The 15,122-nt window shown below is 37.2% G+C and overlaps 3 protein-coding genes across 5 annotated transcripts; all 3 read left to right on the top strand.

The window, feature by feature from the left end:
- The first annotated feature begins 5,244 nt into the window (after positions 1 to 5,244).
- LOC135622159 (transcription factor bHLH94-like) lies at positions 5,245 to 6,780 on the top strand. Its single transcript, XM_065123803.1, has 3 exons — positions 5,245 to 5,697; positions 5,934 to 6,338; positions 6,433 to 6,780. The coding sequence occupies exons 1-3, from the start codon at positions 5,293 to 5,295 to the stop codon at positions 6,529 to 6,531; spliced, it is 909 nt and encodes a 302-aa protein (XP_064979875.1). The 5' UTR covers positions 5,245 to 5,292; the 3' UTR covers positions 6,532 to 6,780.
- Positions 6,781 to 8,700: 1,920 nt separating this feature from the next.
- Positions 8,701 to 12,667, top strand: LOC135623075 (29 kDa ribonucleoprotein A, chloroplastic-like). 3 transcript variants are annotated; one of them, XR_010491263.1, is made up of 6 exons: positions 8,702 to 9,056; positions 9,801 to 9,899; positions 10,014 to 10,292; positions 10,544 to 10,705; positions 11,299 to 11,549; positions 12,080 to 12,667. XR_010491263.1 is itself a non-coding variant. In XM_065125594.1 (5 exons), exons 1-4 carry the CDS (start codon positions 8,736 to 8,738, stop codon positions 10,661 to 10,663), a joined length of 657 nt encoding a protein of 218 aa, XP_064981666.1. In that variant the 5' UTR covers positions 8,701 to 8,735; the 3' UTR covers positions 10,664 to 10,705; positions 11,299 to 12,667. The 3 variants fall into 3 exon arrangements, 2 of the variants coding, with proteins under 2 accessions (XP_064981666.1, XP_064981665.1); XM_065125594.1 differs by having other exon boundaries at positions 8,701 to 9,056; positions 10,014 to 10,130; positions 11,299 to 12,667; XM_065125593.1 differs by having other exon boundaries at positions 11,299 to 12,667.
- An 824-nt stretch (positions 12,668 to 13,491) lies between these two features.
- Positions 13,492 to 14,632, top strand: LOC135623074 (uncharacterized). The gene has a single exon (XM_065125592.1). The coding sequence runs from the start codon at positions 13,865 to 13,867 to the stop codon at positions 14,471 to 14,473; it is 609 nt and encodes a 202-aa protein (XP_064981664.1). The 5' UTR covers positions 13,492 to 13,864; the 3' UTR covers positions 14,474 to 14,632.
- Positions 14,633 to 15,122: the final 490 nt, after the last annotated feature.

Genomic DNA, 15,122 nt, shown 5'->3' with positions numbered 1-15,122 from the left:
GGATCACATTGTTTCTCACTTTTCATCATAAAGTAGACAAAAAGGGTGGAAACTGAAACTTTCACCTGCTTGCAGTATTTGGTGTGTGTGTGTGTGTGTGTGTGTTAATGCTGTAAGATCCTTCGAGTTGTCAAACTCTATTCTTCCATAAAGATTTCTGCTCTGTTTCAACATATTTTAGAAACAATACAAGAACACAAATGTTTCTGTATCCTTTTCTCTTAAGTGCCTGTGATCAAATTCACAAGTGTCGGAAAGAAATGATGAGACAGCATGTTCTCCTTCCCCAGAAGAATTATACCAAAACAGCACTCAGGTACTTCACTTGGGAATCTATCCCAACCAGCAGCACCCACAGCTGCTAGAGCAGTCAGTACAAATCACTGCCACAGCTGCCAACCTCTTGTTTTGGTGTGTCCTCAAAGTTGTCAGATGATCTTATGACCAAGGAATCATTATTTCTTGTAGGCAACACACACAGATGTATGTGATCAGGCATATCAAAATGATCCCAGAACAAGCTGCTGTCAGTCCAATGCAAACACTTCTCTTTTTTTGTTTTTTGACCTGCAACCATGGGAAGCCTCAAAGAATGGGTGTGTCATTTTCGGGGGCTCTCTGGCCATGGCCACCCACATGAACAGAATGCAGCAAGCTCCGAATCAAGCATTCGATTCCCCTCCCGCCCTTCCTTATCCAGACTTCCAAGCGACGTAGAACAAGTGAGAGAAGATGCAACAGCTGATCTGATGCGTTGGTGTCGGAGCAATACGGTGAGAGCAGCAAGCTAGGAGAAATCATCTTGGCATCCACGGCAGATGTTTGCAGAGGAATCGGAAGGGAGCGTCCCTGTGGCCATGACACAGCTTGTCGCGGTGGTCACATGCGCCCTTTCTCACTCCCAACTCTCGTCCTCAGGCCATGCAGAGAGCATCTGAGCTCCCATTGCCATCTCCTTTTCGTGTGTGTCGGCTTCTGTGCGTATCCGCAATACATGAGCACATGCTGTAGCCCATTTCACCACCAATGTTACTTGTTGCTTGTCTCCTTTCACTCCCTTGGCCTTATATGACGTCGGCCTTATACGACCACCTTGTCCTTTGTTGCGTTGCCTTCCCGAGGCCTTTAAGATGAAAGAAATAAGTATCTTAATTTTTTTTATTAATAATATGTACGAATTTATACATAAAAAATGACTATAAAAATATAATAATTATATATATTTAATTAAATATAAAATATTTATCTAAATCATTAGAGGATATAACGTTGAGATCATGATCTAGTTATTCGATAGAATCATAATAATATATTATCATAATATTTATAATTTAGAATCATAATGATATATTATCAAAATATTGAGAGGATAATCTTATCATTATTTAATTTTTTTAATAATATCCTACTTAGTATACTCTCACAAAATAGTGTTTCAATCCGATATATCGATCAAAATTTTAGAAATCACTAGCGAGACAAAAGCTTATAAGAGCATCTCTAAATTCATTACAAAATGAAACATGAGAGACACTTAACTTACTATTTTAAATTTTGTCACGAATAAAGATTAGCAAATATATATGTTATCATGATATTATCATAATATATAGATGAAGGATTAAAGAACGTGATAAATAGTCCATGAAGTAATAATTAAATTTATTAAATTTTAATAATTATAGAAGAAATTACTCGTCCTTAAGAGATCTTGAAATAAAGTATTGTTTCTTAAAACTCAAAGCAATTTGAATTGTGATTAAGAAATATGACAGAAACACTAGCAGATGTCATCTCATCATTATTATTTGTTGAATCAACATAAAGTAACAGAAAAAGTAATTTTAAAAAAATAAGTCATAATTAATAGTATCTTCTAAGTACCGGAGAAGATATTTAACATTTATTTAATAATTAAAAATAGGTTTATGCATAAAATGAGATAACTTGTTAACTACATGTGTAATATCCAAATGAGTAAATGTCAAATATTGTTGACTTATCTTCAAGCATTTTGGTAGAAGATCAAAATATATTTATGTTGAGAAAACAAAAAAGACTATTTGCTCTAACTTGAACATCAAGAAAATAACTACTGATCCAAGATTTTTTATAAAAAAATTATTTTTAATCTATTGAATAAATAATTAAATTAAGTCATCCATACAAGCTAGTAGAAATATAGTTATATCCTCATTAAAATAAATGAATAATGAATAATAAGATTAAAATTATAAAATTTAATTGATACTAAGATATATTCGAAGTTCATGATACCAAATATGAGGGACCTAATTGAGACCATAAAAAACTTTGCATAGCATACAAATATGTTGAGAAAGAGAAAGATTATGATTAATAAATTTTGAAAGTTATTGTATAAAACATTCTTAGAAATATAACAATCAAGAAATACATTATTCATGTCCAACCATCAAAGTCTTCAATTGTTTGGTAAGATAAGATATAAAATAATATGAATTATTATTAGTTTCACAACTAGGCTAAGGTGTTATGGTACTCAAGGCTTGGGTATTGATGAAATCTCTTTGTATTATATTATATTTTATATTTATTAATAGATAAATTAGGATTTTGTTAATAAAAAAACTCATTTGTACCAATAAAATTTTGACTTGAATTGGATAGGACCTAATCTTATGTAATAAAGCATTATAGTTTTCAAACATTATTGTTATTTATTCAGGAGTTTACAAGACTTTGTTGATAGTAGAAGGTTCAAAAATAAATTTTTAGGACTGTTTTATAAAAAAATATTTATTTGGTTTAAAGGCTTGATTTTTAGATTTAGTAATCAACGAATAAATTAGTGTAGGGTCAATGACATCTCCAAAATATGTTGAATAAGAAGAATTTAAAATAGGAGATACTAAAACTAAATAGTTGGATGGACAAGGTAATATAGTGTCAATCATGTACCATCGAAAGGTAATTGTCAATCATGTATCATTGAGGAAAGACCTAATAAGTTTTGAGTGGATAAAGTATTTGGATTGATGGGTGAGATTAATATTTTAATCTGAACGAGAATGATAATATGAGGTGGCTCATGAATTTTGGGAATCCAATCAATAAAGTTGATGGAAGTTAGTCTACGTAAAAGAGGGTTAAGTGATTTATAAGACAAAATAAATTCTACAAAATCAATTTAGTAAGAAATAAAAATTCTTTTGTTCGATAGATCAAAATATTTAATGTCACTTTGATTAGTAGAATATCTACAAAAAAAAATATGATTTTGATCAGGCTTTCAATTTATTATGGGTGTAACATTTTAAACATAAATAACATAGACATCTAAAAACATGTAATTTATTATAATTACGATTAGATCTAAAATAGTTTTTCAAATAATGAAATCAAGAACTAGAGTGGGTATATAATTAATAAGATAAGTTGATATAATAAATACATGAGACCAAAATTAAAGAGGCAAGCAATTTAAGCATGTACGTCAGGTGATTGTGCCATATTTGAAATTGAGCCTTGATAATAGCTAAAATAAAGATAAATTTTGATGAAAATAGTGTAATAGTTGACCACTTATAAACTCTATATTCAGCTTCTCCACAAGATATGTCTTTGTATTTAGATCATTCACAATAAATAAAGTTGGTAAGAATTCAGTAGAAATATTATTAGAAGAAGTTAATTTAAAGACATATATTTGGTTATTTTTTATTTTAGAAATATAAAGAACATTAGAAATTAAAAACAATTTTGAGAAAAAAATTTATAAAACTAATATAAGTTATCTTAAGACCTTTATTATCATCTATCATGATATTATCTGATCATCAAGTGAAGAGATAGATTATTCAAGTAAAATATGACATGATGATAAGCCCGAGAATTAACAAGCTAGTTTGATGAAAGTTAAAAAGATTAAACAACAAAGTGAGCATGTGGTATGATAATGAAAACCAACTAGGTGGTGTAAGGTAGGTAGTGTATGGTGGGTAATGAAAGCTAAAACATCCGTAGAATATTAACTTACAAACGATAATATTCCTTGGCAACATGGCATTGCATGTCATATATTTAATAAATAATTTTGTTGTCGAATTATTTCTTAGATAAGTTGATAATTTTGTTATAGGCTTGTTGCATGTTACTCTAGAATAATTGTTTGGATGATTACCTAGTTGTGGATATTGCCTTTATTACTAGAATTAATTTTATTAGTAAAATTGATAATGATAGAAGAGATATTAGAATGATGTGACTCTCGCTTAAAATAAGCTTTATAGTTAGAAAGCTTATCATGAAGTTTTTTAAAAAGATATAGGACTATCCCGAACACAAATCACAATCAAAATCTCCTTATAATTTAAATTAAGATCATTTAATATATGAAAATTGATCTTTTTATCGTTAAAAGATGTAAGTCATAGCAAGTGCATTTGCTTGAGTTATGATAGTATACATATAGTCAGAAAACAAGAGAATTTCTCAAAGTTGTATGAGATAATCATGAGATTAGTTGATATATATTATTATAAACTTGGACCACATGAGAGAATTTTGTAAAGACTATATAGGGAATGATTCGAGGAGAGAGAGAGTGAGAGGTAATGATAGTATTTATAAGAAGATGATCTTGACGGATCCAAAAAGTATGTTTAGCATTAACAATTTTAAGATTGTTCTTTCTATTTATGGAGAGCAAGTGACATTATAATCTATATAACCCTATATAACCCATAAGATGATAATCAATTTGAAAAGAATAAAATTGATCTAAGAAGTATAATTTATGGCTATGAGAGATATTACCAATCAAATCAAAAAGTGGAGTGGAGAAAAAAAAAACTTGAAGCAACCTACAAGTTTCAATAAGATGACTAGTTTGATTTTTTTTTAATAGTGAGTATGAATTTATACTCACTAGTAAGATCTAATTATAAAATATAAAATTATAATTATATTTTATAATAAAATATAAAATATAATAATTATATAATTTTTCAATAAATAATAAATATAAAATATCTCTCTAAAATTTTCATAATGGAAGAGATCATGATTATAATCCTTATTATTTGATAGAATCATGATTATATATTATTATAGTTTCTATAATTTAAAATTATGATGATATATTATCGAAATATTAAAAGAATTAGAATAATCTGATTTATTTTTTTCAGTAACATCCTTCCTATGCCTAGTATAAGTCTCCTCCATTCAGCTTCTTCCTCTTCCCCAACGGAAAAGGCAAGCTTGATCTTTGTGTGCTTTGTCCATAGATAGGTGATTGATCGAAGAGAAATGGCACTGGCCGAAGCACTCGGTTTTACAACGAAGGAGCTGTGTAACGTGGGATGCGAGATAGGTGGTGGCGGCGACGGTCGCAGGAAGCTGAACCGAGGGAGGGAGGTGGCAATAGGGAAGCGCGGCAGCGGCAGCAGCTGGGACACATGTTGCTCCTCCATGCTGCAAAACTTCGATGACTGGGATGTGGATTCGTGGTCGCCGAAGACCGGATCAGCTGCCGTTTGCCAGGAAGGGACGGCGGACCGGAGGAAGAGGCGGCGCACGAAGCGGTTCAAGAACAAGGAAGAGGTGGAGACCCAGAGGATGACTCACATTGCGGTGGAGCGCAACCGGCGGAGACTGATGAATGAGTACCTCGCCGTGCTCCGGTCACTCATGCCCGCCTCCTACGTCCAAAAAGTTCGTCTTCCACACCTTCCAGAAATTGATTCCATCTCATCCGAGACATCTCTTCTCCTAATCTCTTCCACTATTAACAGCCACTTTTTCTCATCATCTCATCAAGATTCTAATCGTCATGCAGCAAAACAATTGCACCATCTTCCCTCACATGTTTGCACATATATGGCCTAAAACCAGTTCAATAATCTTTGATCGATGAAGAAACCCCAAACAGTTCATCTCTTCCTTGGCAGGGTGATCAAGCATCGATCGTTGGAGGTGCCATAAATTTCGTCAAAGAGCTTGAGCAGTCAGTCCAATCCCTCGAGGCTCAGAAGCGCATCAGGGAACGATCAAAGGCGGCTCCTTTCGCTGACTTCTTCACCTTCCCCCAGTACTCATCCAGCTACTCGCACTGCACTAGCACTTCTAGCACCGACACTACCGCCACCGTCGAAGCGGCGGGCAGGAACCCATCGGCCATGGCTGACATCGAGGTCACCATCGTCGAGAGCCATGCCAACGTCAAGATCTTCTCGAGGTGGCGACCCAGGCAGCTGCTGATGCTGGTGCTGGGCCTGCAGAACCTGCGGCTGACGACGCTTCACCTCAACGTGACCACCGTCGACGAAATGGTTCTCTACTGTTTCAGTCTCAAGGTAAGATGAGCCACCACCCTCTTGATTCCAATCCCTTCTCTCGATGCCATGACTCACGAGTTGTTGTTTTCTTCCTCTGCTTTTGCTGGTGAAGGTAGAAGACGATTGCCAGTGTGCATCAGTGGATGTGATCGCCACTGCAGTCCACCAAATAATTGCAAGGATCGAGGAGGAGGAGACTGCTCACCAGTAATCCGCTTCTATCAGAACACTTCAGTGACAATAATGTCGGTGCCTATAGCGTTCTGTATGTTCTTTTAGATTTCTGTTTGCTGCTTATTGAATTGGCTTCAGAGTGAGAGAGACTCCATCATCGCTCCAAGAGATGTTAGATAGTATGCAATGGCTTCTGGTTGTGTAAGAGCTCAGTTCATGACTTACCATAATGTCTTCTTTCTTCTTGTCGTTCATCGAAAAGATTCAGATGTTCCATCTGCATCTTTGCAGTTTCACACTTTAAACTCAATTTACATAGGAATCATTTTGTTTAATTCTCTTAAAGGAGGCCTTTAAATGAAGCAGCTTTAGAAGTGATGTTTTAGGTACTTGATGTGCTTTGAACATATATGATCACTATGTCAAGAAAAATGAAGATCTAAGTTCACTCTTTTCTCCTATTTATCCTGTAATCCTGTTTGAATCCCTTTGTTTCTCTTCCTTCTCAAGAAAAGACTTAAAAGTTGCGAGGTTAGAAGACAACATAAGCTGTTGAAGGATGCGATTGCTTTTTGTGCTACTTCTCTGAGACAAGCATGGAGGCTGTTGATGAACAATGAGTTGGGTATAACACTGTGGCTAAAAGTCTTTCTCAATCCTGTTTACATGCACATTTTAAGGAATGCTCATTGTCCTCTCCCACAATACAATGCAAGATGATTGAAGGAGCTCATGCCCCATGTGTCCTTGTAAATGACAAAAGAAGCAGCTTAAACAAGAAACATGTAGTCCAAGAAAACAACAGTGTATGGATCAGAATGTCAAGCATAATTGCAGGTTACTGAGCGTTGAAACATGTGCAAGAAGCATCAATTTGTTTTATGAGAGTGTAGTTCATTGTTGAAAGTGGATTGCAAGTATTCAACTCAACCCAACTTTGCATGACCTCCTTTGGTTCATGCATTGGTCCTCCTTGCATAGACAGAGGTTGCTGAATTCTTTTCAGCATCTAATGTCTTCTAAAAGAATTATCGGCTGAGTCTTTTATATGGTTGATGGAGGAGTTCTTGAAGTCCCAAGCAATGCATTCAGCATCCATCAGGACAGAATCAAATTATTGGAATTCTTGCAGTTCCTGCAACTTCACATCAGTTATCTGAAATATCTGGCAACAATGTCCACTTGCAAGCTATTACCTAAAGAATTATATGGATTTAACCAGACACTTCCTGCAAGCTACACTATAAAGAAGAATCTACAGTGTTGACTATGGACAAGTCATTGTCTGAAAGCTAAGACATGATTTCCTTAAATCAAGTGACCAGCTTTCCCTACAGAAAAAGAAAGAAAGGTATGTGGCTGGTCAATTCAAGAGCATTAACTTTAATGTACACACACCAGAAATCTTTCCAGGTTATGTTCTTGATGTTGTAGAATCACTGTCACCTTCCATCTCTGTTTGAGAAACACCACAACCTATCCAGTTGATACTCAAAATGTCCATAATGTACATGCATATCACTCCTAGACTACCCACATAATGCCTGAGAAGAATGAAGCCAGAGGTAGCACTCTTTCTTTGTTGAAGAATCAGTATCTAACATGAATAAAGTGTTACATGAAGGAATTGGAGAAAGGAAGAAAGCAAAGCAGAAAAGGAAACAACAAAATGGAAAAAGAAGAGACACAAGAAAAATTAAACACGCAAGATTACAAAGTAGATGTTCTTTCTCTACTTCTTACATCTTCAGATTAAACTGGCATCTTCTTTCTTACAGGAAGCAGCACGAACAGATTATGATTCCAGAGTTTGAGCTTTTAGATTTGCTGATGCAAGCCATCTCTTCCCCGTCCTTTAAACAACTGTTCATGGGATTACATAGAAGTTGGATCCTGGTAACTGAAGCGTCCCATTGTTGGATATTGTTTGCCGAGAAGTCTTCCATCATCACGTTTTGGTTTGTACTTGTAGTTTTTCGACTTTTAGCCCGATCATTTTTGGATTAAGAAATGTTCTCTGTTCTTCGATTCTGTGTTCTTCGAATACCAGCAGTACGGTATCGGACCACCTATAGGCGACACGCGTCAGGTCCGCAAATAGCCACGTAGACAATATCCGTGAGCGATTAATGGAGCCAAGCTGGACCGTGCCTATGCCCAGACAGCTGAACCGGTACTTATTTATCCTAAAGGGGCGCTCCACGGATTGAGATCTTTTCTTGTGTCCTCTGTTCTGGGGTCATGGCGATTCCCCTTCTCCGACTCTCTTCCTCTCACAACCCTCACCTCTCTCCCTCCTCCCCTTCGTTCTTCTCTCTGCCCTCTCCTTCCCGCGTGACATGTTCTCCTAGAAGGGCGAGTGGAGTTCTCCTCCTCCTCCTCCGTCGAGAGATATCTGCTTTTGCCGCTCTCAGCAGCAGCGCTCCGGCAGCACCAGTGGAAACGGCGGAGAGCTCGGGGGAGGCTCGAACGAGGCTGATCGCCCAAAACGTACCTTGGACCTGCACGGCCGATGACATCAGAAATCTGTTCTCGAAGCACGGCACTGTCGTCGACGTTGAGGTTCGGATTCTCCTGCTCTATGCCTAGGGAAAAGATCGAATCTTTGAGCGCGAGTCCATTTGTATCATACCATTTTAAGTTCTAAGCGGGATTTGCTGTATTATTTCTTTTAAATGCTTCCGACTTTATGCTTGATGGGATATTAATGTCTGCTCATGATTTATGAGTGAAAAAAATGATTTTTTTTATTATCTGAGTATAAGCAAAACTAAAGAGCTTGAAGGATGATAATTCTGATGCCATGAAGTCGGAATTTACTAATTTCACTATCACTGGTTACATATTATGGCGAATATGAACATCATTGATGTATTTACAACCCAATTGATTTATCCAATACTAGAGCTGAATGATTGGCAATGCCAATTATATCATAAAGCATGTAAAACAACAAAAAGAATTCTAGTCCACTGGTATAATTCCTTATCTAGGATTATATCTCTTGAACTTTTGTTTATTTAATAGATGCCTTGATATTGTTCACCCATCATGACATAACTAGTGCATGTTCTTATGCTAATGGTGGCAACCATTAGGATTTCGATATTGGTAGAACTAGCATCAATATCAGGAAGTTACTTGAAACGGGGTGTCCTTCTTTATGCACATGTCAAAATCTTGGTAGACCTTGATGAGTATCCTGCAATCTGTTTGCTCTGACCCTTTTACAATTGCTTTAAAGATATTTTGGCTTATTTCACCAGCACCAAATTATTGTCACTTAGACCTTGCTTCTTGGTCCAGCTGTCGATGTATAACAGCAGCAAAAATAGAGGATTGGCATTCGTAACAATGGCCTCGGAGGAGGAAGCACTAGCAGCACTTAGTCATCTGAAATCATATGTAAGTAGTTCTCAGGGAACAATGGTGCTATCGTTCATCTTATATTTATGGTCAGAGCATCAGGCCTCTATCATTGTGGTGGGTGCTTAATCATGAGTTCTGTTGGTGATTTAGGATTTAGATGGTCGTGTGATCAAGGTGGAATTTGCAAGATCTGTGAAGAAGGCTCCTGTTGTGGCAGCAGGTCCTGTTCCAAAGTATAATGTGTTTGTGGGCAATTTAACTTGGAGGGTAAGATCTCGGGATCTTCGAGAATTATTTAGTGGCAGTGGGAACATCCTATCTGCTGAAGTCATCTTCCAAAGCAATCCAAGAAGATCAGCAGGCTATGGATTTGTCTCGTTCTCATCAAAAGAAGAAGCAGAAGCTGCAATAACCACTCTGAATGGAAATGTAAATTTAGGTTTATGTCTCTAGTCTATTGTGAGATTTCCTTTTATGACAGATGCACACAGATTCCTTTCTGGCATGGCTGTGCATGTTGATGCGACAGTACAGACTAGCTCAGCGAATGCAATTACATTTTCGGCATGGCATGTGCCAAATGGCACAACAATTCATATATAGCAAACCGTCTACCATTTACTGTTTATTTATAAGTCTTCTATTTTATCATCCGGTTAACACGTTGCTAACCACTGCAGAAGTTGATGGGAAGACGCATTCGTTTGGTGTTGGGTAAGGATCAAGCAGTTGATGCTGAAAACAAGGTGGATACCTATGAGCAATCAGATGAGATATCAGATGAGGTAGATGCTAGCTGAGAGCAACCAGAGCCAGATGAGACATGGCTGAAGAAAATTGAGGCATGTAAAAGTGACATTATATATATTTATGTTTTTTGCATTAATATATATTTCTCTTTTGGTTCAGTATTTATTTACTTGACTACAGTTTTTTGTGAATTTATTTCGTTTGTGTATCATATTCCATATCACTGAGTTTCTAGTCAGATCTTATGTGAGAATCAATCCATAAGAGCTGGATCAATGTTTCATGAAACTTAGTTGGTGGAGCTATTTAAATTTATATCGATTATAACTACTTGCCTTTATTATAAGATTTTCAATGAAATGTAGACTTTCTTGTGACTGAGCGGCTGTTAAACATCTGGAAATAATAACCCTTTGCTGAAACTATCATAACGATATGGACATTAAAATGGCATGGGAATTAACATTAAGATGAATGTGGCATATAGGCTATTATCTATATAGCAAGTTACATCTTAACCTCTGCCAACAACTAAAAGAGCGGGTAAAAAAGTGTTTGCCACGAGACTGAAAGCGCAGTTGGTAAATTATTGGTTGGTAGAACGCATGCTATCAGCACCTTTCTCCTTTTGAAATTCACGCATACTTGAGCAACATTTCTCTATAACAGAAGATTGATGTTGTAGATATCAAAGAAGACCTTGAAGCTACCTTGGTGGGTTGTGTACTGCTTTAGATGTTTGACTTGATCTCACTCGACCTGTTCATGAGCTAGCATCTATGGGTTTCAATGGTTTGGTCTTTCTTCAATGACTTGAAAGCTTGGCGGAAAGAATCATGGACCTGGAACTGCACCATAAGCTCATTGATGAATGCACCAAAACCATAGTGAGAAGTGGAGGGTGTTAAAGCATGAACGATGTCAAGTCTAAGAAAGGTACGCAAAAATTCAGTCGATGATTTGCATTTTTCAGATGATTGAATTCTTACATTAACCAGCTGTATTCCTGAGATACTTATGATGCTGGAGCCTGACTCTTAAGCCTTTATAAGCATTGCTGTTTCCATAAAAAATGATCAAATTATAACTTGAAGAATGATCCTTTGAAGTCAGATAAAAGTCAAATAATGAAGTTGTCTCAAGATTTCATTTATAGGTTATATTTGCAGTTAGACCGACTGAGATAAATGAAGGAAACCTCTGATTTTGTCATGGATAGATAACATTCTAAAACTTCCATGCTTGTTTATGTCAGAGAAGCCAAATATCAAAGTTATCTCATTAGGCTTTACAGATTTAATTTATAGGCTGTCTGCAGATACTGAAGGAAACTGAGTTATGGATAGATTACATTCTAAAACTTTCTTCAACTTCCATGCTTGTTTAAAAATTTTTTTGTGATAAGCCAAGTTTGTCAGAACTGCCAATAACTACCTGTTGAAGTATGATTTAAGTTTTAGAAACAGGTTCATCTCTCTTCAGAGTGCACCAGGACTTCATTGTGAAGACCATCCGCTTCCTGCTTGCCTTTGACTGAAAACAATGACATGAACTGATCGGATCCAGAGGCCTGAGGATTGATTGACCCAAGAAACTAAAGTTGATGATATTAAAAAAGGGTTCACAAGGAGAAGATTGAGTGTGAGTCAATATAGGACAAAAATCAAGTTGGCCTCCCACCCAACTTGCCTATATTTATGTTATTAGATGTTGTTAGAGATGATTTTGGATGGGTCCTCCAAGTCAAGTTTTAATTTAGTTCTTTTTCGAGTCGGTCTTTAAGAAATTCTTCGTACCAGTCGTTGGATTCCTATAAAATTAAGTCAGGGGGTAATCCCGATAATGATCCTTTCGACGTTCAAGTTAGTACTAAGTTAGATAAGTTAGACGAGTATTGAGTATTATATTATCTCAAGTTTACTTGCATAACTCCTAGTTTATAGTAGACGCCTGATACAAATGTTATGTAGTTGGTAAGGATCAATCATAGTTATCTTTAATGAGTTATTATGCTTGGAATTGTTCACTTTTATATAGACTCGTGAATTTAAAGATTTTGATGTTATGATATATAGACTTGTGAATTTCAAGATTTTGATGTTACGATGAGGTGTTCCTCTACGATTTAATTATCGACACAAATATGTTCTTTATATATATATATATATATATATATATATATATATATATATATTAATTCTCTTCAAATCTCATATTTTATTGAATATCTTAATATTTTTACGAATTGTATCTTATTGTCCAAAATAAATTTTAGTCAGCTTGACATGGCATCGTTTGACTATTCTCAGTCATTCACCGAATAAACAATCCTTCCACATGAAAAATGCTTCTTGCATTCGGCAGGTAGCAGTTGTTGAATGCGAGTATGTAAATTTGATCTCTTCAAGCTGTCTTCCCTGCTCCTCTATTCTATGAATTCCAATCTTAAAGGAAGTTATATGCCACACTGTACCTCTAATTAATTCCTAGCTCATCATCTTATGACCAAATCGAATTGAACAAATTCCTAGAATTCGGATAATAAATAGCTCTTTAATATCCCAAAATCGAGAGAATTGATCTCCATATCCCATGATGAATTTTATATGTAGACTCAACCTTTAAAAGAGTTGACAAAAGCAATATACTGTGGCGTGTAGCTTTCTCTAAACAAAAAAAGCATAGTTTCAAGATAACTACATTATTAACATGTTAAAGATGCTTTGTGATGCTAATCATGTCAAATGCTTGCTTTATTAGCTTAAGGAATTCCCCCCTCCTTTTTTCATATAGATTGTTAATAAATAGAATTTTTATGTAAAAAACATTACTTCTAAATCAAAAGTATTTAATCTTTGTGTCAGTCGAAATAATCCTCCTTAATAATATTTCTTTCATAAGACAGAAATATGGTGAAGAAGAAAACATTAATCAGATAAATTATTGAATTTTGTTTTCGGATTAATATTTAACATATATTACTGTCTATAATTGTTTTGGAATAACAGTGAATGCCGCGTGTTAGTTAGGCGACACAGCAAACTGCACGCCACTTTGAGAATCTTTCATCAACTAACAAAACCTACCGCAGTATCCTTCTCTTTGAAGAATGAGATCTCCTTTGTCTGCACGCTTCTTCCTACCCACCAAACCCTCCCCATCGCGACCTTTCCTCCCTCACACTCCCCGAGAAGAAAGGAAGGAAGGAAGGAAGAGATCGTAGCATCTTCTTCCTCTTCTCATCTATCTCCATGGAGGAGGTGAAGCCGATCCCTCATTCGCCAACCAAGAAATGGTTCTTGGATTGGCAGCGTGACGGCCACCACGAGAGGGAGATGTTGCTCGGCGTCGACTTCTCGAAGCGCTCCTCCCTGTGCGCCGGTGACCTCCTCCAGAACTGCGATCTTCCCCCTCCCCTCAAACTCTTCTCCCCCGTCGAACAAGATGACAAGAAAGCTGTCCGGTCCTCTGGTGTTCGGTCCGAAGGATGCTGTGTTGCTGGCAGCGAGGTCGATCGGTGGGATGGCGACGAGAACCCGAGCTTGTTGAGAGCTCTGCGGCTGTCGCAGACCCGGGCGAGGGAGGCGGAGAAGAGGGCGTCGCAGGAGCGCAGCAGGAACCAGGACCTGGTCGGGCTGCTCCTGGCCGACTCGCTCAGGCTGTCTGCTTATAGGCGGTGGGTGGAGCTGCTGGAGGCCGAGGTGTCGGTGTTGCAGAAGAGGATATTGCGGCCAGCGCAGAAGGAGGAGCTCGGAGACGAAGGCTCCGACCCGGCCGCCGCCATGACGTGGTGGTGCACCCTGGCCTTGTCCCTGGGCATTGTCGGGGTGGGCTATGCATTAGGACGATGCATATTCTGATCGATGACTCGCACCGTTTGGTGCAGAATTAGACTGATTCAGGACGATGCCTGTACATTTGAAACCAGTCGATAGAAGAAGATACGGTGCAGAGTCGTATATGAACGACATGTTCGCTCCACTCTGTACCTCGTTTAGAACAGAGCAGATTTCTCCTCTCCCCTTTCTTTTGCATGACTTGGATTGAAGCGGAAGGGAACCGATCATGATTGCGGCAGTTCCATGTATCAGAAGAGATTCAAAAGAAAGATAACAAGGCAATCATGACCTCTGTGAAAGAGGAAGAGCAAGACAAATCAACTAGTAGCAATTTGACTTCGGATACAGAGCTGGGTGAAGGGAAGAAGGGGTAGCAGGTGGTGGTGCAGACTTGACCACCAAGCTTCTGCTTAGCTTTAGAGACAGGAAACATGAAAGCTAGACAAAGAAAAATGGAAGTGGGGCATCACAAGTGTCTTGAGAGGCAAGTATTCTTTCCATGGACTTAGAAATGGAGGGGATTGATTGGAACACTTGATCACACATGAAGTAGAAATATTGTGTCCAAGAAGTTTCCTTATGTATCATTCAGAATGAGAAGCAGCGGTCGCAAATAAGATTTTTGCTGTGCATTTGGTGGTTACTATTCTCATCATCTCAATGTACTTAT

The sequence above is a fragment of the Musa acuminata genome, chromosome BXJ2-9 (assembly GCF_036884655.1).
Source record: "Musa acuminata AAA Group cultivar baxijiao chromosome BXJ2-9, Cavendish_Baxijiao_AAA, whole genome shotgun sequence".
Classification (NCBI taxonomy): Eukaryota; Viridiplantae; Streptophyta; class Magnoliopsida; order Zingiberales; family Musaceae; genus Musa; species Musa acuminata.
Note: the sequence above shows the minus strand (reverse complement) of the source record. Positions and strands in the feature narration are given on the sequence as shown.